This window comes from Haliotis cracherodii, unplaced genomic scaffold, assembly GCF_022045235.1.
Source record: "Haliotis cracherodii isolate W230 unplaced genomic scaffold, xgHalCrac1.p SCAF_17, whole genome shotgun sequence".
NCBI classification, from domain to species: Eukaryota; Metazoa; Mollusca; class Gastropoda; order Lepetellida; family Haliotidae; genus Haliotis; species Haliotis cracherodii.
Genome location: NW_027266272.1, coordinates 24,355,324 through 24,380,820, shown reverse-complemented (window position 1 = coordinate 24,380,820; position 25,497 = coordinate 24,355,324). Strand labels below are relative to the sequence as shown.

The following is a 25,497-nucleotide window of genomic DNA, read 5'->3' as shown; positions in this document are numbered from 1 at the left end:
AGAGCTTTTCCAAACGCGTTATGCGTTAGCGACTGCAGTGGACGTGATGCACAAAACGTACTTGAAACCATCTTCCCGAGGCAAGGGAGTTAACAGACTATTAAAGTCCAGTTTCCACCCTTGCCGAACTAGGCTGGTATTATGGAGTTACATTTTGGCTGGACTAACGAGTCTACGCATAGTCCAATCAAAATCGCGCACCGAAATCGAAATCAGGTTCGTAAAGTGTCATGCAGATTTCGGTCGACTGCAGGATTTGCAAAACATGTGCACCGCTAACTCATTGTCAACAGATATTTTCTAAATCTGTTCATGCTTTTAATCAAGGTGCTCACGTGATTTGATGCACTTCGCGATGTAAGACTCGTTTTATCACAATATAGATCTTGATTATCAATCAGATCGTCTTGACTGGGCGCCACCGTTTTGTTTGAAGCAAATGCAAGTGATACGAGAGGTTGAATCTGATTGGTCAATAAGAGAGGCATAGAAAGGACATAACTCGTAATAGCCACAGGTGGCGCTACGATCGAGCCCAGGAATTCCAGCCTAGTTCGGCAAGGGTGGAAACTGGACTTTTAAAGTCAGTTAACTCTCTTGCCTCGGGAATCAAACGCTTTCTATCACAATGAGGTTGTTTCTCTCAAGCAAAAAATGTTTTAGAAAGCGCATTTTGCAGGTTTTGTCATTACTGTAAGAAATAGTTCTTATCGGCGGAATGGCTTGTTTTCACTTTATAAGTATCAACATACGTTTATATATTTTTTATATATAATATTTTTTTAGACACATCAGAATATATATTTTATATTTTCGTCTTTTGATAAAAATCCAATGAGGAGATATTCTGGTGCATTGCCTAAGTCCATTGAGTGGTGCATGAACCACCCTACTCATATTAATGCAGTGTAAAATTGAAATCGACATCTTTAGAACATTGTGAATAATTAACAAATTGACAAATTTGAAACCGTATTTTGCAAAATAATTGTTTGTGAAATGTCAAAAGGATATGATGACAAACAATCTAAGAATGCGTTTACCTATGGAATACTGTAAGGGACATTCTCACGATCTCGACCTTTCGAAACAAGCTAAATATGCCCAAAACACGAGAATGCGAGATCGCGAGAACGCGATATTTGGACAAAATATCGCGTTCTCGCGATCTCGCATTTTTGGTACTTGGCACTCTTTGTCAAAAGTCGACAACGCGAGAATGCGACATTTGGACATGATGCAAAATCTCGCAATCTCGCAATCTCGACTTGTCATTAGGCCACAAAAACACGATATCGCGATCTCGCGAGAATGCGACATTTCATTTTCTCGCGATCTCGCGTTCTCATGTTCTCGTTTTTTAAGACGCTGTCCGTGCGCATGCGGAATATCATAAGGTCAAGGCGCATGCGCACGTTAGTAGTCCGGTGGTCATGCTTCTTTCATGCTCTTCATTCTCCAAGTAGCATTTAGCAGACTTATGACTTCAGCTTGAAAATGCTATCATGTAACTTACATACACAAAGTCCCATGTAGCCCAGAGTCCTCTCCCTTTGGTACAGTTTCCTGTGTACCTTAAATTAAAACCCTCAACATGCTCAATATAATTTAACAAAAGAAATTGTGTACATGAATGTCTAGTGATAGTGAAAACATTAAAGTGTGAAACAAAAAATCACTGTCAGTGAGAGTAAATATTGCTTAAAACCACATCAGCAGTATTGCAGCTATTCGCGGCGACACCAACACCATATGCATAGTCGCTACTTTAGGCCTTACAAAATTAATTGATAGATTTTCATCCTCTCCCACGTGGCTACAAAACATCCCGCCTTACATTATTCTATTGTCTCAAAGTTCCTAGAAATAGAAATATCGCTAATATGTGTGTTCCTACTTCGTACACGTAGCCCTACTGAACACGCATAATGCATGTGAATCGCACCTTTCGACAACAATTGTACACAGATGCCCTAAATAGTTCGATAAGAAAACAATAAAATTTTAAAAATAAAATGCGTTCCGTCTCCATAGTATTTTAAAATTCAAACAAACTCTAACTAATAATTCACTGCGGCCTTGACATCCACATGATAGACATGCTTATACTGGAAAAGTACCCCCAATATCCAGGGACCGGCATGGCTCTGAATAGGTGAGTGAGTTTGGTTTAACACCGCTTTGAACAGTATTTATATTTCAGTTATATCCTGGCTTGTCAGCTTGAAATGGGACGAAACCTACCATCATAGGTTTCTGGCACGCTCAAGGAACGCAACTCTACACAGCGAATTGCGACGCCTCAGACGGCTGAGCCACTAAATGACTGTATAGGTAATTGGCCAAGTGTCGCAATCTCGCGTTCTCGCGTTTTTTGAAAATAGTTACATATGACTGTATAGACAATTGACACAAAAGCATGAGAACACGAGAGCGCGAGGTCGCGACAATGGCCAAGTGTCGCGACTTCGCGTTGTCGTGTTTTTCAAAATTTTTACATGTAACTGTATAGGCAATTGACACGAAAACACTTTGGTCAAGTGTTGCAATCTCGCGTTCTCGCGTTTTTTTCAATGGTTACATATGACGGTTTGAGTGGAACAGCGCTAGCCAATCAGAATTCGCGTAGGAATTGTGATATTATAATATACATTTTTCCGCAATTAATTATGAAAATGTCGAATCGTGTACAAAATGGGCAAATATATGTATTGTTACTAGCACATCGGATATGAATGATACATGAATAGTAAAAATAATAATAATAACTGACTACCCAAAAGAAGTTTAAAACCCCCGAATTGTTCATATGAATATATAGTTAATCCCCATGGCCCATCCTCTATATCCCCGGGGCTCACATTCCAGTAAAACCTATAGTAATCCCTGGATCCATTCGCGGGGTTTTCGCGATCTTAACCAAACATGCCAGTTTAACTATATTTATAAACCTATTCATTGGGATCGCTATTAAGTAAGAGACCTCTTTCTATAGGCATTAAAAGCTATTGTGAGGTTTCACTTTCCAGTCGGATTAAATCTCATAAACAGGGACGTTCTAATTCCCCTGGGATTTTATAGGATATTCAAGTCATATTTGCTATAATATCACAGGGATTTTATATAATGTCCTGGGTATTTTATTAATGTAACTTCCGTTCAGAGTGTAACATGTAATGAAATGTAAAATCAAATGACAAATGTTTTCTTTAAATTCCCGAGGATCGAACTCGCAACCTTCACATCTGTAGCCCAGTGAGTGTACCGCAAGGCTACAGAGGTTGATAAGCCACTCTGGTTTTTAGAATGTCCTTTTCAAGATCCGTACGTCAGCAACAGATATTTTACGCGCGTTTCCTAAGGTTCATGGAAGGTATGTTCGAAACATAAAAACTTTGATAACTTTTGTTTTAAGTTTCTTTTTTCGGTTTATAAGTATGGAAAAACACTTTCCCTCGGTTTTAGTAGACAGAGCATGCCCTGGGCGAAGCCCCCGGGCTCTTTCCCTCTCCCTAGGGCATGCTCTGTCTACCAAAACCTCGAAAGCGTGTTTTCTCCAATACGTATACTCACATGAAAAAAGCGGGTGTTCTTTAACTTCTTTTGAGTCATATGTTATGTATGGAGACAACTCTCAGAAAGTTTGGAAACTTTTGATTTTACAGGTTCAGGGGGGTAAGATTTGGAAGACATGTCCCCCAATCAAAGTAAAATCTTGAATCAAATAACATGAAATGTCCAGCACCGGAAACAACAGACGTGACAAGAAGTTGCGGAACGACAGGGCAAAACATGTCTTTAAAAGTGAATGGTTACTGAATGAACTGCCCTTTGTCATTGGGCTTATGACCTTGGGTTGCTCAACTGTCTACATACATATCAACAATTTGAACAGCATCGGTCTACTCATTAATAAGTTGTTTTTGTCGCAACAATCGGCGGAATAAAAATAACAATAACAACAACAGTAATAATATTTGAACTTGTTATTTTTAGGACAATGTAAGATGGTAGTTTTAAATGCAGAAAACGTTTGTCCACATTGAGGGAATTGTTCACTGCACTGCGACATGATTTCAGTCGAGTAGTAACTCTACCTGGATCCATCTGGATAATATAGTTTATATAGGTAATAAAGTAATTGAATGAATTACCAGTCAAAACAATACATACATGTATGTAACTCTCTCGGTATAAAACAAAATAATAATATTTCTGCAATATAAGATACCACATGTACGAATAAACCATGACCTGTTCATTCTATCATAATTGTCGAAATTAATCGATTCGGATTGGTCAAATCACAATAACCACATGTGACTGAAACAAACTACTTGACAGCCGTATCAACGTGGAAGCTAATGTCCATAGGAAAGTACTTTTTTCGCAGACATTTTCAGTAGGACTTTATAAATATATATATGAACTATTACAGGTCACAAAATCCAGAGATGCTGTTACTACAATAGTCAAAGTGTGCGTTGCATAACAGAAAACAAGTTGAAGAGTGTTCTTTTGGGACAAGAGAGAGCTTGAGATCTTAATAAGTCTTAAGAGCCCCGTCTCTTCATATCACAATATCGCAAGTTGACAACGCGCATACAGAGACTGGAACCAGTTTAGAGATTTGTTTCATTCTGTAAGCTGATTCCCGACTCTCTATGCGCGTCGTGAACTTGTGCCAAGCTTGGTGTCGGTACGTACAGGCCTCCATTTTCAAAGCTCATCTCTTTTATGTGACGTCACATCCGGCTGAGTTCAGCTTGACTCCGTCTCTATTTCGACGTCTCGTTGAAATATACGGGAAGAAGTTTAGATGTAGTGTCGATGCAAGTTGCACACTTATCGAATATGTCATTACTGTACGGTCGTTACCCTTTAATTGAGCATCACTAATATCCCGAGACCCCCAATAACGTGATATTAAATGATGGACGGGTTATAAATGAAAACTGTGTGGATGAACCCAGTATGCTGCTTACACTATAATACCAGAACATCAAATACCAATAATATGTGAAAATAACCACGTGATTTCATGCCATTTATGTGTGTTGAAGTTACACATCAATGGTAAACCAGAGGTTCACTCAGTGAGTGCATGTGTATGGTATTACGCCGCTTATAGCAATACTTCTGCAATGGGCGTGAGTATAGTTTCACGCCGTTTTTAGCAATATTTCAGCAATATTACGGCGGGGGACACCAGAAATGGGCTTCACACCTTGTACCCATATGGGGGAATCGAACCCGGGACTTCGGCGTGACGAGCGAATCTGCACTATGACCGCGGAAGACAAAACAACCAGACCCCATACACGTATAGTACGTGTATGTGAAAAAAAGAAACCCTACGCCAATATTACACCAAGTGTTTGACTACTATGGGATTACCTTACATACTGAATTTGATAAACAATGTCTTTCCACAGTAAATGAGAGCATTAGCCTGTTCCAAACGCTTGTAAAGACCGGTACTAGTCACTGCAAACACGAAAACGCATGAACAATGGTATCCAACGTCTTTAAATATGTCGACTTTATCAAGTCACAGGATTGTAACCGATGGCACAAGTCACAAACACATGCAAAGACAATCCACGGAAACATGATGGTACTGTTAACACGAGAGAGTCGGGGAATCAGATCGCTTAGCTGATGTACCACTATACACGACCAACCCACACAACAACACAAGACTTAAATGAATAAACAGTCAGTTTATTAGACAGCCACAGAATGATATGCGACTGTCTGTCGTACCTATTCTAGCAACTACAGATAATCTCTTTGACTGAATTAACTGACGATAAAGTTGTTATTGCGTACTTGACGTTCTCGTGCTTTTGAGTCAACTGCCTATACAGTCATATGCAACTATTTTCAAGAACGCGAGATTGCGATACTTAAGCAATGTCGCGATCTCGCGTTCTCGTGCTTTCGTGTCAATTGCCTACACAGTTATATATAACTATGTTTGAAAACGCGAGATCGCGACACTTGACCAATGTCGCGATATCACGATCTCGCATTCTCGCGCTTTTGTGTCAATTGCCTAATACAGTTATGTGCAACTACTTTCAAAAACGCTAGATAGCGAGATTGCGACACTTGACCAATGTCGCGATCTCGCGATCTCGCGTTCTTGTGCTTTTGTGTCAATTGCCTATACAGACTTATGCAACTATTTTCTTGACCAATGTCGCGATCTCGCGTTTTTCGGCCAATTACCTATACAGTCATCTAGTGGCTCAGTCGTCTGAGGCGTCGCAATTTGCTGCGTAGAGTTGCGTTCCTTGGGCGTGCCAGAAACCTATGATGGTAGGTTTCGTCCCATTTCAAGCTGACAAGCCAGGGTATAACTGAAATATAAAAACTGTTCAAAGCGGTGTTAAGCCAAACTCACTCACCTATTCAGAGCCATGCCGGTCCCTCTGGCTGGATATTGGGGGTACTTTTCCAGTATAAGCATGCCTATCATGTGGATGTCAAGGCCACAGTGAATTATTAGTTAGAGTTTGTTTGAATATTAAAATACATGGGAGACGGAACGCATCATATTTTTAAAATTTTATTGTTTTCTTATCGAACTATATAGGGCATCTTTGTACAATTGCTGTCGAAGGGTGCGATTCATATGCATCATGCGTGTTCAGTAGGGCTACGTGTACGGAGTAGGAACACACATATTAGCGATATTTCTATTTCTAGGAACTTTGAGGCAATAGAATATTGTAAGGCGGGATGTTTTGTAGTAAGGTGGGAGACGATGATAATTTATTAATTAATTTTGTATGGCCTAAAGTAGCGACTATGGTGTCGTGTAAAAACATCGGACAATCTCATTTTAGCCGAATGCTACAAATTGGCCTTTGAGAATTTTGTTTTGATGAATATGCTAGCCGTGTATAATATTGCCTCGTGGAGAAAACCACTGGCCTGTGATTATTTCTTTGACTGATGGTGTCGCCGCGAATAGGTGCAATACTACTGATGTGGCTTTAAGCAATATTTACTCTCCCTCACTGACAGTGATATTTTGTTTCACACTTTAATGTTTTCACTATCACTGGACATTCATGTACACAATTTCTTTTGCTAAATTATTATGAGTATGTTGATGGTTTTAATTTAAAGTACAGAGGAAACTGTACCAAAGGGAAAGGACTCTAGGCTATATGGGACTTTGTGTTTGTAAATTACAAGAATCAAGAATCAAGAATCAAGAATCAAGAAGTCTTATTGTACGGAACACCCTCGTAGGGCAGGGTACAAACTAACTACATATGGAATAAATATAACTATCAACATGAGAGGTATATATACATAATGTACATTATATATATAAATATTACATTATTATTTCATTCATAGTGTATAAACATTTATATATATATATATATATATCATGAGGTGGCTGGCAGCTTGTACTATAATGATGCTGATACTGTATAGATAAGACATAATAATCATAAGGTCATATCTAGATGTTGTCTATAAGAGAGGTTCTTTTAATAAACATGTCTGAGATAGTTTGTGAAACATATTTTGCTCTTTCAGGACAGGGGTTCAGGATATTTGCTAGGATTTTATTATCATTTTGGCAGATTTGGAGGTCTAGTGTTCGAAGGAGTATCTGCCTTTCGTTCTGATAATTTGGACAGTACAAAAGGAAGTGTTTCTCATCTTCTATCTTATTTAGGTTACATAATTTACATATTCTCTGGTCGACAGGCGTTTTAGTGTATACATGATAGCAGGCTCAAGTGATAAGTTTGCTAAATGCTACTTGGAGAATGAAGAGCATGAAAGAAGCATGACCACCGGACTGCTAACGTGCGCATGCGCCTTTACCTTATGATATTCCGCATGCGCACGGACAGCGTCTTAAAAACGAGAACACGAAAACGTGAGATAGCGAGAAAATGAAATGTCGCATTCTCGCGTTCTCGCGATTTCGTGATTTGTGGCCTAATTTGACAAGTCGAGATTGCGAGATGGCGAGATTTTGCATCATGTCCAAATGTCGCATTCTCGCGTTGTCGACTTTTGTTCAAAAGTGCCAAGTACCAAAAACACGAGAATGCGAGATCACGAGAACGCGATATTTTGTCCAAATCTCGCGTTCTCGCGATCTCGCATTCCCGTGTTTGGGGCATATTTAGCTCTTTTCCAAAGGTCGAGATCGCGAGAATGCGAGATCGCGAGAATGTCCCTTTCAGTATTCCATATTTACCTGCTATTTTTCTCTTATATTCCTCCAAGAGATCGTGAAAAGGAACCTTTTCGAGATGAACTGAAACAAAGGATAATGTAAATAATGTGTGTCTGGGTCAGTGATTAAATTGGTATTCTTTCAAGTTGCACTTGTCAATACCCCAGCAATATCACGGCGGGTGAGTGAAAGAGTGTGGATTAATGCTGTATTTGTCAATATGCCAGCAATATCACGGCTGGTGAGTGAATGAGTGTGGATTAAAGCTGTATTTGTCAATATGCCAGCAATATCACGGCGGGTGAGTGAATGAGTGAGTGTGGATTAATGCTGTATTTGTCAATATGCCAGCAATATCACGGCTAGTGAGTGAATGAGTGTGGATTAAAGCTGTATTTGTCAATATGCCAGCAATATCACGGTGGATGAGTGAATGAGTGTGGATTAACGCTGTATTCGTCAATATTCCAGCAATATCATGATGGATGAGTGAATGACTGAGTGTGAATTAATTCTGTATTTGTCAATATGCCAGCAATATCACGGCGGATGGGTGAATGAGTGAGTGTGGATTAACGCTGTATTTGTCAAAATTCGAACAATATCACGGTGGGTGAGTGAATGAGTGAGTGTAGATTAACACTGTATTTGTCAATATTCCAGCAATATCACGGCGGATGGGTGAATGAGTGAGTGTGGATTAACGCTGTATTTGTCAATATTCCAGCAATATTACGGTGGATGAGTGAAGGAGTGAGTGTGGATTAACTCTGTATTTGTATATTCCAGCAATTTCACGGTAGATGAGTGAATGTGGAGTAACGCTGTATTTGTCAATATTCCAGGAATATCACGGCGGATGGGTGAGTGAGTGAGTGTGGATTAACGCTGTATTTGTATATTCCAGAAATATCACGGCGGATGAGTGAATGAGTGAGTGTAGATTAACACTGTATTTGTCAATATTCCAGGAATATCACGGCGGATGGGTGAGTGAGTGAGTGTGGATTAACGCTGTATTTGTCAATATTCCAGCAATATCACGGGGGATGTGTGAATGAGTGAGTGTGGATTAACACTGTATTTGTATATTCAAGCAATATCACGGTAAATGAGTGAATGTGGATTAACGCTGTATTTGTAAATACCCCAGCAATATCACGGCGGATGAGTGAATGAGTGAGTGTGGATTAACTCTGTATTTGTCAATATTCCAGCAATATCACGGTGGGTGAGTGAATGAGTGAGTGTGGATTAACACTGTATTTGTATATTCCAGCAATATCACGGTGGATGAGTGAATGAGAGAGTGTCGATTAACACTGTATTTGTCAATATTCCAGCAATATCACGGCGGGGGAGTTAGTATCTTTGTTGTTGCATTAAACAATTTCACTGTGATAGGGGACGCCAAGTACGCGAAGAACAGGTTCCCCACAATCCCCTGTGGGATTGACTGTTTGTTGTTTAACGCCGCACTAGATGACATGCATCAACCAAGTGAGCGAGCCTGACCACCCGATCTCCTGTGGGAGCCAGTTTGGGATGATAAATAACGCCACCATATCGAAATAGAAGTAGCACAGCCAAAACAATATGTTATAGAAAAGGATAAAGCAATCAACGATAAGAAAGAATAAAAAAGAAAGATAAAGGAGCCAGTGTAGAAGAAGGTGGTGTATAAAAGGCGAACACAAAATAATAAACAAACGAATGATGACCGATACCGCAAAACAAAGATCTGAGGACACCCCAATACGGGTCACGTCAGAACGACCTTTCGCGAATTTTGACCACCACTGAAACGACTACCAAGAAGTCAACATCAGCCAATTAGAAAGCAGCTTTCTTCAGCTTCACGGCACTCGTTTCAACCTGGTAACTTCCATTTCAAACTACGCTTGAAAAATATGTTGAAACAGTTCTCGATTAAAATTTTGAAAACTGAACCAACGAACATTCGGGAAAGTCTAATATATGGCTGAGATTGTATAGCAGTGCTTCCCACATACTGTGCAACCCCAGCTCCGTTCAAATGTTTATCCCACGGAAGCGAGAGATAGACGATATTTTGACGGAATCAGTCGTACGGGCCGACGTACGGAATACCCTGTATTAACGTTTTCGAGGTTGCATGATTAGAAAACACATTGCGACTGTCACAATTATGATTTGGTAAGCGACACTTTGATTGGTCGGATGGAAGGTCGTTCTGACGTGACCCGTAATGGGGTGTCCACAGATCTTGGTTTAGCGATAGCGAGAACTAAGATCTGATTTTAATGAGATTGTAAAGGAGGTTTTTTTATGCCGCCATCAGCAATATTCAATCTAATCTAAACCAGATATAAAGGTAGCTTCAATACTCTGATTTAGCTGAACGATTGGCAGGCCGTGATATAGCTAGCAGCGAGAGAGTGAATTGAGTTTTAACGCAGCTTTGAACAGTATTCCATTTCAGTATTCCAGTTTAATGTGGGATCAGAGTGAACCGTACTTCGAACCCACAATCATAGGATCCTGGCATGCATAAGGGACGCAACTCTGCATAGCGAATAAAGTCGTCTTAGACGACTGGGCTTCCCCTGCCTCAGATATAGCTAGGATCTGATTTTACTGGGTCGTTAATCAACGCATACATAAATACTCATTGGTATACGTAAATTACCTGTTTTGGTACTGAGTTGACGAAGGTGTGTGAAATCCAGTGGAGCCGATGCGTCTGAAAAGTGTAAACATGTAAAAACCAATCAGTAAATAATTGATGAACACATTGCCTAATCCGATGACAGGGCTAATCGTAATGAAAATGGATTAAAAACACGGCACAGAATCTTTACAATAGGATTTAACAATTCTTCGTTATTTCGAGATAGCCCACTTGTGGAGGCTTTCAAGATAATCCGCTGATACATAATTAAAATAAAAGTAGAAACAAATATGCTAAAAATGTCGTTTGTTTTGTGATTGTCCACAAATCTCCCAGGCTTACTAATAACGTATGACGACGCAACAGTTTATGCTCCCGTTTATGGATACGACCAACCAGTGAAAAGACGCAATTACAAAATGTAATATAATTGCATTTGGGATATGAGGTGAGGTGAGGTGAAATATTGTTTAACGTCGCGTCGAAGATTATTACACTTACATAGCGACGTGCATGCACGGGTGTGTGTTTGTCTGCTTGTACTAGTCCGGACTGATGCCAATTTATAGTGTTAGCACACTGACATACCATGCCAGTTTAACATGAATATCCCACTCCGACACAGTATACTGATTCCGAGCCGACCAACCTTGCTTTAGCCCCTTAATGCCGAGCGCCAGACAGGGTAACAACAAGTACCATCTTTTAACGTCTTTTGGTATGACGCGGTCGGGGATCGAACCCCGGACCTTCCGCTCTCCGGGCGGACGCTCTACCTCTAGACCACGGAGGCGGTTGCAATTGGGATCAACCAGGCAACGAGGTCAACCACCTTATTCCGTTAGTTACCTCATAGTTGACTCTTACAACAAACATGGGTTGCTGTATACCTAATCAATCCCGGTTTTTCACGGGTCGGCTATCCTGTTCAACGTATGTTAGCTGCAGGCTTACCTGGTCTCATGTAATTGTTTTAATGTTAAAAAACATCTATGCCGATAATAAGATTTCTTAACACTATACACACACGCACACGCACAATATGACCGCCTCCGTGGTCTAGGGATAGAGCGTCCGCCTGGAGAGCGGAAGATCCGGGTTTCGATCCCCGACCGCGTCATACCAAAAGACGTTAAAAGATGGTACTTGTTGTTACCCTGTCTGGCGCTCGGCATTAAGGGGCTAAAACAAGGACTGGTCGGCTCGGAGTCAGTATACTGTGTATGAGTGTGGTATTCATGTCAAACTGCGGCATGGTATCTCAGTGAGCTAGCACTATAAATCGGCATCAGTCTGGACTAGTACGAGCAGCCAAACACACACACGTACATGCACGTCACTACATACGTGCAATAATCTTGGACGCGACGTTAAACCCCATTTCACCACACCACCACACGCACAATATAAAACACTCACATGAATAGATGACTATGGTCAAGATGCAGCTCAAACAGAGGACAACAAGGCATGCCTTAAATTTTGCTGAAATTAACAAAAACAAAATATTTTATTCTATTTTATTCGCGGTTATGCGAATGGTATATCGGCTCTATCCTATTCGAAATTCTACCGAGGCCTCATTATCCTATTTAGATTTTAACGTTCAATGTGGTTTGAAACTGAAATCAAAATGACGTTATTTTCACAAATGTGTCTATAAATAAATAGAATAAATTGATGAAATTGATTACATATCTTACTCAACCACATCCATTATCATAATATATCAGATGGAATGCAAAACCTAGTCGAAAACCCTAAAAATGTTAAGTTGCCATCAGTAGAAGGGAGGTAACTCGAGAAGTCTTATTCCTCAAGTATCGTCACCATGAAATGCGAGCTGCAGGCTCATTCGTCACCACTCGCTCCTTTCCGTCAAACCAATCAGAATGCGCGTATGATTTCACGTTCTTCGTCAAAGAATCCCTCGGAAATACTTTTTTGATTTTACATACGTCTTGCATCTAAAAATATACCCAAGACACAGTTAAATGTGTTCAAAACACAGCCAGAGGCGGATACAGCTTTTTTGAAAAGGGGGGGGGGGGGGGGGGGGGAATGACACGAGTTGGTTACGAATGCTGCAGGTTTTGCGGTTATAGTTAATGATTCATCATTGATGTTAAGGGCGTGTCATCCTCTCCACATGTTCATTCATTTGGAAAGGTGATGTTAATGGCGTTTCCTTGGCAACAACCCACATCCCGGGAAAGTTTGAAGATTTACATGTATATCTTTGCGTCATTTGTGACCAACTCGTGTTATTCCGGGACAAGCCGAATAGCGACTCGTGCCCCTCTCGTGGCCATTTTTGTGAGCGGGTTCCGTCTTAGCGCAAACGGGCATACCTAAAACAATTGTCAACTCTTTGCGTAATGGTTCACATATATTTCCACATATATTATATATATTTCAGATGCAAGTTACAGCACATCGGGAATTATACAGTATGATTGAACACATTTAACTGTCTTGGGTATATTTTTAGATGCAAAACGTATGTAAAATCAAAAAATTATTTCTGAGGGATTCTTTGACTAAGAACTTGAAATCATACGCGCATTCTGATTGGTTTGTCGTATTTTCGCACATAACAATCATCGATAGGGGGACGTGTCTTCTTGCAGGTTACGGAAAGGAGCGAGTGGTGACGAATTCTTTGTGACGGGTCTGTCAGAAGGACTTATGGTATCCCCTCACCGATGCCGCCACACGTAAATCGCTTTAGTGTCGTGGGCTAAAAGCTTCAATTTGATTGGATGGTCAAAGCACTCACTAATATTCCAGCTATATGACGACGGTCTGTAAATAACCGAGTCTTGACCAGACAATCCAGTGATTGACATGAGCATCGGTCTACGCAATTGGGATACGGTGACATGCATCAACGAGGTAAGCGAGCCGGGCCACCCGATCCCGTAAGTCGCCTCCTGATCTCAGTGAAATTGCAGTTTATAATCTGGTCAATGTGGTGACACGACCCAAATTGTTTGAGAGATTACAGACTCGGAGGTTGAGATCAATGTGACATATCAGACTACATGTATTAATTTAGTGCGAAGGAGGTTTAACTATAAGGCTATAACTCACTGTCCACGCCAGATGTTACCCGTTTGAAGCAGATTTTACTTTGCTCATTGATGCGAGAGAACTAATTGTGTTTCGAGGCGAGTTATTCAGTATTACAGTTACATCTTGGCCGGGGTCTCTCTCTCTCTCTCTCTCTCTCTCTCTCTCTCTCTCTCTCTCTCTTTCTCTCTCTCTCTCTCTCTCTCTCTGCCATATAGCTGGAATATTGCTGAGCGCGGTGTCAACAACAGACAAACAATAAAACGGAAGTGAACGTCCAATATGCAGCCTACCTCTCATCTTTCTGCCCAGCGAGATCACAACGTCGCCAGCCCTGCGAGGCACTGTTGACAATATGTGGCATGCCATGACTTCCCTTGTCCAAAGTGACACACATCACCCAATGATTACTCCCTAGCCAACAGATGCATGCCGGGAAACACGTCGGGCGACTCTTCCTCTATCGATTGCAACCACGTCGCATCTCACATGATTAAAAATCAATTTGATATAAGATACTAGACTGTCACACAGACCCTGAAATAAATATTTCCAATATATCCCATGCCGGTCAAAAAATAAAATAATTGTCAAGCCTACAGCATTTTCTGAAGAAATGAAAAATCTCTGGACTCCTTTTTTATTATATTTTAAGATAATTCAACAAACAATTTTTTTTTCTGTACAATATGTTCATTTCAGAGACTAGATGTAAGTCTACCACCATACCACAATATTGTCTAAAAAATAGGAGTTATTAAAGCTTTATAACATTTTAGATATGTGATGACGTACATGAACTGCATGTGCATAGCAAGTGGTGAGTGAGTGAGTGAATTGGGTTTAACGCCGCTTTTAACATTATTCCAGTTATATCACGGCGTGTCAGCTTAATGTGGGAAGAAAGCATAGCAAGTGGTATGAACATGACCTGGATTACAGAAGCAACACATTTCAATAAGGAAAATAGGATAACTCGGCTTCTGTAGGTGAGGTAACTTATCTGTGTTGACCTGCTGCATCCATGTTATAATACCAACTACATTTAACGAATTATTAAAATTGGGATGATTTGCGAAATTAGCAGGTTCTTTTTAGGAGCACTTCACACTTAATTTAAGCTGAGCACGTAAGAGTATTACCTTATCGCGTGGTTGTGAATACGCCACCGGATTAGGGAGCATCCATTTGGTTCTCTGAGGTTGGTGGGACCACGGACTTGTATAACCTGGATAGGAAACGATACAGAATTCCTGAAACTATCTCTGCCGCGCATCCGCGAATTGAAATCCGAGCCCCATGTTATCGGTATCCCGCAGACGCGATGCCAACCACATGTGGACAGCTTATGGCGCATGCGTAGTAGGGCTTAACTTGACTTCCCCTGGTTACCAAAACATCCGGCTTACAAGCATGTGTGGCGATCGATAGCTGTCAAAACACATATGTCCCATGTGCATCAGATTTTTATCAATTAAACACGGAAACGGTAATTAAGATGATCGAGATATCAGACCATATATATACAATGCCTTGCAACATTATCGTCATTCCTAACCTAATACGGATACATATTCAAGCGTTCAGATTCTCTCGTAACAACTACAACATGTCCGATTTCGTCAACTGGGATGACTCCGATATGGATTTGTCCGTACTTCTAGGCGAGTACACAGAGTATGAAGTGGATAGAAACTCGGATTCAACGTCCAATGACTGCCATTCAAAGGTGCAAAAGACTGGCGAAAACCAGAGACCTGGCAAGACTTTTGCAGCTTTGTACAGATGTCCTTTGTGCAGCAAAGACTACGGTTCAATTTCTGGATTCCGTGGCCATGTGATCAAAGCACACGGAAGATCCGATTTACGAGGTAAAGAAAATCACAAAACAGTAAAGTTTTCTGTTCAAACATATATTCATATTTTATTTACATATATATTCTTACATAAAAGCCCCAGGGCACAATTTGGCTAATTACCACCATGGGTATATATATGAATAATGGTAAAATATAGGCATATAATTATAAGAGGAAAGCAGATACTCCAAGATGTTATAATGTGTGGAATAAATAGATTCTTCAATTTACATATTGCAATTTTGTCCTCCAGACTAATATAATTTCAGAAATAAGTAACCCTATTTGTATTTTATCATGTGTGTATCTATCTTAATTTGTATACATTTAATCTAATCTTAACACATTGACCATGGATACATTAATTTGACTGCCGTAGAATAATAATTGAACTAACATTTTGGGACTCTTGTATCATGTGTATACACTTTCAATGTTGCAATCATTACATATGAACAGAATACTTGTATCAGATAAAAATCTAATCATTTAAGAAGCCTGAGTTAGTATGCTTTTTCAATTACTTTTTATTTATTCATCGTGATGTGTTAATGCTTAGTTTTATATCATTGGATTCAATTCAATCTCAAAATACAATTGTAAAATAACTATGAATTAAAAAAATATGGAAATCCTTATTTTGAACAGAATAACGGTTATCTTCCACAATTTGACTGCCACAGGCACTTCGTAAACATACTGGATAAATGCCTTGATACATGTTTACATTTACATGTTAACACCATACATTCAACCTTAAAGGGGCACTGATCTAACGCAATTCCCCGGGACTGGTTGTTGCCTTTGTTATTGTTTTTGCCCAGTGAGTACCCGGATGTATAGCAGAAATCTAGACTAGTTCGCGACCTCTGCTGCGCCATTCATAAGCGCATTAGTCACTTTTATGGGTAGTAATAAGGGCGTATGGTCACATTGATCAACAAAATGAAATACAATTTTCGAGATAATAAGGAAATGTACGTATATTTGTGGGTAGCATCGATAATGGTGACGAAGTTTTGATAAGTCACTTGCTTGGTAATTTTGCGATATTCGTTTACACTATTTTGACTTGCAACACAAAGTAAATATTTCACCTGAGCATTGCTCTTTATATAGTGTGTATATTTTTTTTAATGTCAAAATGTGTAACAAATTCATTAAACGTCTAAATATTCAGTTATTTTACAAAGGGACTGAAAAACATGTCCATCTGTATTATTATGATAACGAATTCCAAACATTTTGATGTTTAATGTCATCACCAAGAGACTGAAAATGTTACGTTGAAAAGTACATTTCTATGTTGTTTGGCTTCTAATCCTACATAATAATCTTTTGTGATGTTTTAGGCCCTTTTGATCGTCTTAATCAATCTGGACAGATTATTTAGTTAAAATGACTGAAATATTTACACATTTTATAAATTGCCTGAGAGAATCACATTTTACAAATTGAAGGTGATATATACACGCTTACAAAGGAAATGACCTGTGAAAACAACGTCTATCGCGCATTGAAGAATTTCCCAACCAAGGCGTAGAGAAACAAGAACGAATCGGTTCAAATGAAGGAAAACAAAATGCAAATACCATAATCACAACCTACCAAATTTATGTGTATAAATTTTAGGCAGCTTCCTTGTTCGAGGAATGTATCCGTGAATATCCACACAAAGCAACAATATCCCACTCGTCTGCAGCTGTATAAAGACACATATTCGATGTCACGTGTCTCTGTAACAATAGAATATTTTAAAAGATATATATCGTTTCGGGATATTATAACCCGTGTTCGTTTCTCAACTGATCACTTGGATTGTTTTAGGTGTTTCACATAGGTGTCAAGTCACAAGGGTCGGCTGAGAAAGCCCACGTGACAACTATTTTCATAACGTCCACGGTTCCTAAAAAAACCCATTGAGTGATTGATAGCAACGATCAACCAATCGAAGTATTATCATACAAAGTATGTTGCTTTTACATCGGCACTTCACGCCATGATATGAGTGTATTCCCTTTGTTTTAGTAAACCTAGACATGTAAACACTCACTTTTGACATATCCACTGTGCAAGATAACAGTGATTAATCAATCAACGTATTTTCGGTTAATCCTTTGATGACTATGAACGATCCGTTGATTTACAAAAAAAAAAGTAAATCAACTGATCATTCATCTCTTGCTGGGCTGCCACGTGCATCTTACATAACACACATTTCACCTCACTTCAAACCTGGATTTAGATTGAATAATTATCCCAGACACAATAAATGCCAAATGGGAACCTTTGTCAGGTAATCTAAGTGGTGCTACCACTAATTGTACCTGTAATAAATTCATTAACTGAGCATCAAGTGAATGACGACAAATACACAAGTGTAGGGTTATACCAGAAAACGTGAATGACAACAAGGGAGTAGTAATCGTATTATCGACGCAATCCGAAAATGCTTTCACTGCATGGATACTTTTTTAGTATTAAAGGGGCACTGATCTAACGCAATTCCCCGGGACTGGTTGTTGCCTTTGTTATTGTTTTTTCCCAGTGAGTACCCGGATGTAGAGCAGAAATCTAGACTAGCTCGCGACCACTGTTGCGCCATTCGTAAGCGCATTAGTCACTTTTATGGATACCGGTAGTAATAAGAGCGTATGGTCACATTGATCAACAAAATGAAATACAGTTTTCGAGATAATAAGGAAATGTAGGTATTTTTGTGGGTAGCATCGGTAATGGTGACGAAGTTTTGATAAGTCACTTGCTTGGTAATTTTGAGATTTTCGTTTACACTATTTTGACTTGCAACACAAAGTAAATATTTCATCTGAGCATTGCTTTTTTTATAGTGTGTATATTTTTTTACTGTCAAAATGTGTAACATATTTATTAAACGTCTAAATATTCAGTTATTTTACAAAGTGACTGAAAAACATTTCCATCTGTATTATTATGATAACGAATTCCAAACATTTTGATGTTTAATGTCATCACCAAGAGACTGAAAATGTTACGTTGAAAAGTACATATCTATGTTGTTTGGCTTCTAATCCTACATAATAATCTGTTGTGATGTTTGTAGGCCCTTTTGATCGTCTTAATCAATCTGGACAGATTTTTTAGTCAAAGTGACTGAAATATTTACACATTTTATAAATTGTCTGAGAGAATCACTGTTTACAAATTGACGGTAATCTATACACGCTTACAAAGGAAATGACCTGTGAAAACAACGTCTATCGCGCATTGAAGAATTTCCCAACCAAGACGTAGAGAAACAAGAACGAATCGGTTCAAATGAAGGAAAACAAAATGCAAATACCCTAATTACAACTTACCAAATTTATGTGTATAAATAAGCAGCTTCCTTGTTCGAGGAATGTATCCGTGAATATCCACACAAAGGAATAATGTCCTACTCATCTGCAGCTATACAAAATAACTTATTCGATGTCACGTGTCTCTGTAACTATCAAATATTCTAAAAGATATATATTGTTTCGGGATATTATCACCAGTGTTCGTTTCTCAACTGATCACTTGGATTGTTTCAGGTGTTTCACATAGGTGTCAAGTCTCAAGGGTTGGCTGAGAAAGGCCACGTGACAACTATTTTCATAACGTCCACGGTTCCTAAAAAATCCACTGAGTTTGATAACAATGAGCAACCAATCAACGTATTATCAGTTAACCCTTTGAACAAAGTATGTTGTTTTTACATCGGCACTTCACGCCATGATATGAGTGTATTCCCTTTGTTTTAGTAAACCTAGACATGTAAACACTCACTTTTGACATATCCACTGGTGCAAGATAACAGTGATTAATCAATCAACGTATTTTCTGTTAATCCTTTGATGACTAGGAACGATCCGTTGATTTACAAAAAAAAAAGTAAATCAACTGATCATTCATCTCTTGCTGGGCTGCCACGTGAATATTACATAACGCACATTTCACCTCACTTCAAACCTGGATTTAGATTGAATAATTACCCCAGACACAATAAATGCCAAATGGGAACCTTTGTCAGGTAATCTAAGTGGTGCTACCACTAATTGTACCTGTAATAAATTCATTAACTGAGCATCAAGTGAATGACGACAAATACACAAGTGTAGGTTTATACCAGAAAACGTGGATGACAACAAGGGAGTAGTAATCGTATTATCGACGCAATCCGAAATCCGAAAATGCTTTCACTGCATGGATACATTTTTTTAGTATTACACTATAACCATCTGGGGTATTTCCAAATGACGACTTCCGATGAGCTCCGCCGTTCTTTTTGTCTGTTTGTTTAGGCTGAAGAAATTAATTAACATGCGCCCTTTGTCGAATCTTTATAGATCACATTTAACCAATCAGTGTTTATTCAAAAATGCGTAAAACAAATATTGCCTCCAGCCTCCAAGTTTATTTAGCTGTCCTTGCAGACGGTAGCCCAGTCTCTGGTCACGCTCAGTTGCGTTGCGTATCATCCGGGTACTCACGGGGAAAAAAACAATAACAAAGGCAACAACCAGTCCAGGAAATGGCGTTAGATCAGTGCCCCTTTAAACTAATATACTTGGTGAAAGGTTCTTTTGATTGCATATCATAAGGGATATTATTACTAATTCCAGCTCCTGACTACAAGCTTACCAGTGAGACACAGCAGACCATACCGACCACACCTCCTACGCTGACAAGTTCCTCAAATCAAGTTTTCTTCAGCACTGAGCAATTGCAAGGATGTATGCTGGAGTCTGTCCGCAATTTTTTAAACGCAATAGCTCATAATGAAATTCACAAGTCGGATCTGGCATGTGAGGGGAAAATGTGTGACATTGCTAGTTTATATATCATGTTCTCTGTCAATCACAATCTTGTGTACAAGCAGAGAGGGAACTAATGATGATCTTATGTTCATACACAATTTGACTGTTGGAGACTCTCCATGATAATGTTGGACAAGCTGGATGTTATCATCAGTTATCCTTGAAATTGTGAAGTCGGACAATGCATCAGTATGGCTCTTGATGTCATTCTTCAAAAATTGAAATAACTCAAACCTTCTATCCCTCCATAGTTTCTCGACAAACTTGTCTAAGTCCACATGTGATTTATAGCAGAAAACTTTATGTAAAATGACATAGAACCTATTAGCAGAACTGCAGTCTGAATCAACTTCTTCTGGTTCTTCAGTGGAAGTGTTGTTGCGAGTGCCTGATCCATGTCCAAGGTAGAAGGCATCCCAGGCTTCACTCCATTTAGCACCAAACTCATCTTGTGAACTGGAACAAGATATTTAGAATAATATATCATCTCAATTGGATTGGCACATAAAATTAATAAAAATTATTTAAATGTGACAAAAAATTATATCAATTGGCTTTACTCTAGGCTATTACAAGCAGCCACATAAAAACATTGCCATACAAGTGCAATACCCTGGAATGTGGCATGTAACTCCATTTCACCTCACATACTTTACAACTAATGTAAATGATTAAATTTAACAACAATCAATAAAATGTCCTTAAATCAACTTGATATATTTTCTATACTTTGCAAAAGGCATGTAATATACCTAGAAAATAACAAACCTTTCCACAATTACTTGATCATCTGTTCTATGATGGTTCACTTGAGCATGGCTGTGGTCTCTGTCCAATGAAGTTGTCACCTTTGAAGATTTTCTTTTATAGTGCTTCTTTTTCTGGCCAATACCTGGCATTTTCTTTCGGCGTGGCATCTGTAAATGGAATATAATGCACCTGTTTTATCATTCTTCATGTTAAATCAACAAGAATGTACTCATGTGGACATGTAGCATTATTTATTGACAGTTGAAACCTATAATTATAATATAAAAACATACAGATCATATTATTGCAGAAAAAGTCTTGGATATAATTATTTTACCAGTTAGTGAATTACACTTCAGAAATTAGGAACATGAAATATGGGCTGAAAATAGAATATGCTATGAATCATTATTTTTCTCCAACACCTACCCATGTGAAACATTATTTGACATGAAATGTATGTTTCAAGTGGGAATTTATAGTAGATTTCCTTATATTTTAAGCTAAATTATAGCTATTTTTGTAACATTAATTACAGAGTATTTAACAAATGTTTCGTAATTACAAAACCGCATAGTTGCTTATTGGTATATAAGGTATTATTTGGGTTTTTTTTGGGAAAAAAATATCTATCAGAATAAAAGTATTAGCACGCCCAAATTGTGCGTGTGTGTAAAAATTTCCGAGTTTTCTTGCATAAACATCGATTTTCATGGACTCGTAATTCGTTGTGAAATAACATTATCAAAGATGTTCTTACACATAACTGCTGTACAGATAGCATATGTTCAGCACACCCTTGTAACTAAGGACTTCATTGGATGATAACGAAGGAGATAGCGAAATAAAACAGCCAAATATCACGATTTCACTTGTCTGCCATCTTGGATGCAAGACGAAAACAATGGACCAGTGTGCACATATCTAAAGACAGTTGAAACAAAAATAATTACTTTCAGAAGTCTTATTTCACAATAATACCAGAATACCATTACACAATATATAAACAAAAAATCCACTTACCTTTCAAGTCTGTATATAAGCGAAATACACGGGAAATTCGGATTTTTTGAAGCGATAAGCGGACAAAAATTGAAGAGCTGGTCAGTGAATCTACCCATGAGCCTTGGCGATGACCCCCCGCAGAGGTGGAAAAACATCTCGCTATTGTGCCTTTCAATAAACGGCAAACTTGGTTATAGCGCGCGGTAACGCATGGCTCCCAAAAACGTACTTACATTTTTAATAAGCTCAGGTTTTACACCGACAGATGTTTTTCCCCATCTCATTAAACATTATCAGCTGATCCCCGCAAGCACATAACAATGGAAATACAAGTCAGCAAGTCCGAACTGAAGTACGCAATTCAATACCATTATTATACTATCTTGTTATTAAAACGTGTTCATTATATATCTGGACTTGTGTTTGTAGTATATTTTATTAATTTTACTCAAAATTTCATTTAATATTGTTTTCATTAAGTTAGGTGAAATCGTGTGTGAAGAGATACAGCAACCACGGCCAGATTACCGCTTTTGACGCATTGAAACGAAATTTATTTGCTAGAGAATGGATACATATATGAAAAAATGCCCTACTTTGACTCGTCAATCGTCATATTTGTGGCAATTTGGCTAATATATGTCAACATAACGTTTTCGCAATCGAAATACATGTAGCACGGGAAGTCCCTAGGATGACTGGTCAAATTGTTCCATACGTAAAAATATCCTGCAACAGCAATCACCAGTACCAAAATGCTACACTTGTGGTTCTTATAATTTTAAATATATATATAGTAAAAGCTGCAACTAAGGTAACACGATATTGAATATATTATTCCTGATAAAACAAAAAATTCAGATACAATTTCTTCGACCATTGCATCAAAATTCTTTGACGTTGTATCACTGGTGGAGCACATTAATTATTTTCTGGTGTTTGAACTTTGAATTGTTTTTAATAAAGTTAGCGAAAGTTCCACTTTGAAGCTGAACAACTTCAGTAGTCTTGTTATTATAAAATAATTTTGACTGTTCCAAAATCATGAAAGGTTCAAACTTGACATGACTTTAAGTCTTGTTTTTTTATCATTGCGTATCGAGATACGTATCGTATCGTGACCAGAATATCGAGATGCGTATCGTATCGTGACCTTCCTGTATCGTTGCAGCCCTACTGATAAGCAGTGTTCATACCAGGTGTTCGCAAAAAACAAGTTATATACAGTTCTATGTAGTAATGGGGATCTTGGGTCAAGCAGATCAAGAAATATTAGTGTTATCGGTAAACAGTTTGTGTATACGGCACACACCAATGCTATTAAGCAAATGACATTTATATATATATATTTATTTATAACAGAAAGGCAATAGAAATGAGGGGCGGTCGGGTAGCCTAGTGGTTAAAGCGTTCGCTCGTCACGCCGAAGACCCGGGTTCGAATCCCGACATGGGTACAATGTGTGAAGCCCATTTCTGGTGTCCCCCGCCGTGATATTGCTGGAATATTGCTAAAAGCGGCGTAAAGCCAAACCCACTCACTCACTCACTCAATAGAAATGAGTATATTTGGTGATATGATATACATGAATCAAGTTTGTATAAAATGATACAGTTACTATTTCAGAGATAACTTTATCCAAACGGTTAAGGCCTACTGTTAAAAGGTTATTTCCGAATTGAAACGTAGTAGTTAACCCTGAAATGGTTTCGCTCAGGTCTAACTTTTGTAATCATTCTATGACCATAGCAAGTAAACTTTGATCACCCAATATGTATAATGGGTAATCAAAGTTTACTTACGACGATGTGATACAGGAACTACTCTAAGGCTCGTAAGTCTTCATGCATTCGCTTAATGTATCAGAAAAGAACAAAAAGGTCGAAATATGCATGAATGATGTTTGTAAAGTAGCAAAATACGTCCAAAACATTTATCTGTTCATTGAGCTGACTGAAACAATTGTTATCATGTATGTTTTTTGTTATTAGAGTGAAGAGCGGGGTGTTTTGTTTATTTATCATCCAAAACTGGCTCCCACAGGAGATATCGCTTGGATGAGATCAAGCGATATCTACACTGTAGATATTGCTTCAATGAAATTCACCACAATGCTTTGCAGAACATTGTGAGGTCACTTGTTACCATGACGTCACAATCAAATGACATCACTAATGGCTCTGCTACTAAAGCTGTTAGCAGTACTTTTTACACTTACACTGCTTATTACTGTTTACAAACTGAAAAAGTTGGAAGAATGATGTTGGATGATAAGTAAAATATCACCCTCGTGTCTTTTGATATCAAATATATCAACACTCGATGATAAAAGTGGCAAAAATCCTCGGCAAGCCTCGGAATTGTTCCACTTTTATCAACTCGTGTTGATATATTTGATATCAAAAGACACGAGGGTGAGATTCTCTATTTATCATCCAAAACTGGCTCCCACAGGAGATATCGCTTGGGTGAGATCAAGCGATATCTACACTGTAGATATCGCTGAAATGAAATTGCATCACAATGCTTTGCAGACCATTGTGACGTCACTGGCTACCATGACGTCACAATCAAATGACATCACTAATGGTTCTGCTACTGAAGCTGTTAGCAGTACTTTTTACACTTACACTGCTTATTACTGTTTACAAACTGAAAAAGTTGGAAGAATGATGTTGGATGATAAATAAAATCTCACCCTCGTGTCTTTTGATATCAAATATATCAACACTCGTTGATAAAAGTGGCAAAAATCCTCGGCAAGCCTCGGAATTTTCCCACTTTTATGAACTTGTGTTGATATATTTGATATCAAAAGACACTCGGGTGAGATTCTCTATATGTCTGTTAAAGGCTGGATATTTTGTCCAAGTTCCTCACACTGGTAACCATTATTCCAAATTCTTTCTTTTGATAAATAAATGCACTTGGTACTGACACAACAGAACTCTGTTGCAAGTTTAGTTTAAATTGACAAGTGGCTATCACCATCACTGGTCATTGGAAGCCATGCGCTCAGTTCAAACACCCCGGTGCCATCTGGAAGTAATTTGGGAGCGACCCCTCACTGACATCTCTTGACCTGTGCGCTGGGCAGCACACAAAATCTTCGGCTATCCTCGG

At 38.7% G+C, this 25,497-nt stretch overlaps 2 protein-coding genes across 4 annotated transcripts in view; both read right to left on the bottom strand.

Annotated features, from left to right (window-relative positions):
* Positions 1 to 25,497, bottom strand: part of LOC139464556 (uncharacterized) — a 35,297-nt gene that overhangs the window by 6,193 nt on the left and 3,607 nt on the right. The window contains exons 2-6 of one of the 3 annotated variants that reach the window (XM_071246075.1): positions 15,083 to 15,168; positions 14,234 to 14,477; positions 12,288 to 12,353; positions 10,887 to 10,940; positions 8,240 to 8,299 (exon numbers count right to left, since the gene is read on the bottom strand). In XM_071246075.1, coding sequence (XP_071102176.1) covers positions 8,240 to 8,299; positions 10,887 to 10,940; positions 12,288 to 12,353; positions 14,234 to 14,309 — 256 coding nt within the window. In that variant the 5' untranslated portion in view covers positions 14,310 to 14,477; positions 15,083 to 15,168. Of the gene's footprint in view, positions 1 to 8,239; positions 8,300 to 10,886; positions 10,941 to 12,287; positions 12,354 to 14,233; positions 14,478 to 15,082; positions 15,287 to 25,497 lie in introns of those variants that run through there. The other 2 variants (XM_071246074.1, XM_071246076.1) reach the window with 2 other exon arrangements.
* On the bottom strand, positions 20,637 to 22,885 carry LOC139464555 (uncharacterized). Its single transcript, XM_071246073.1, has 3 exons — positions 22,393 to 22,885; positions 21,388 to 21,536; positions 20,637 to 21,075 (listed from the first exon to the last, which is right to left on the bottom strand). The coding sequence occupies exons 2-3, from the start codon at positions 21,534 to 21,536 to the stop codon at positions 20,637 to 20,639; spliced, it is 588 nt and encodes a 195-aa protein (XP_071102174.1). The 5' UTR covers positions 22,393 to 22,885.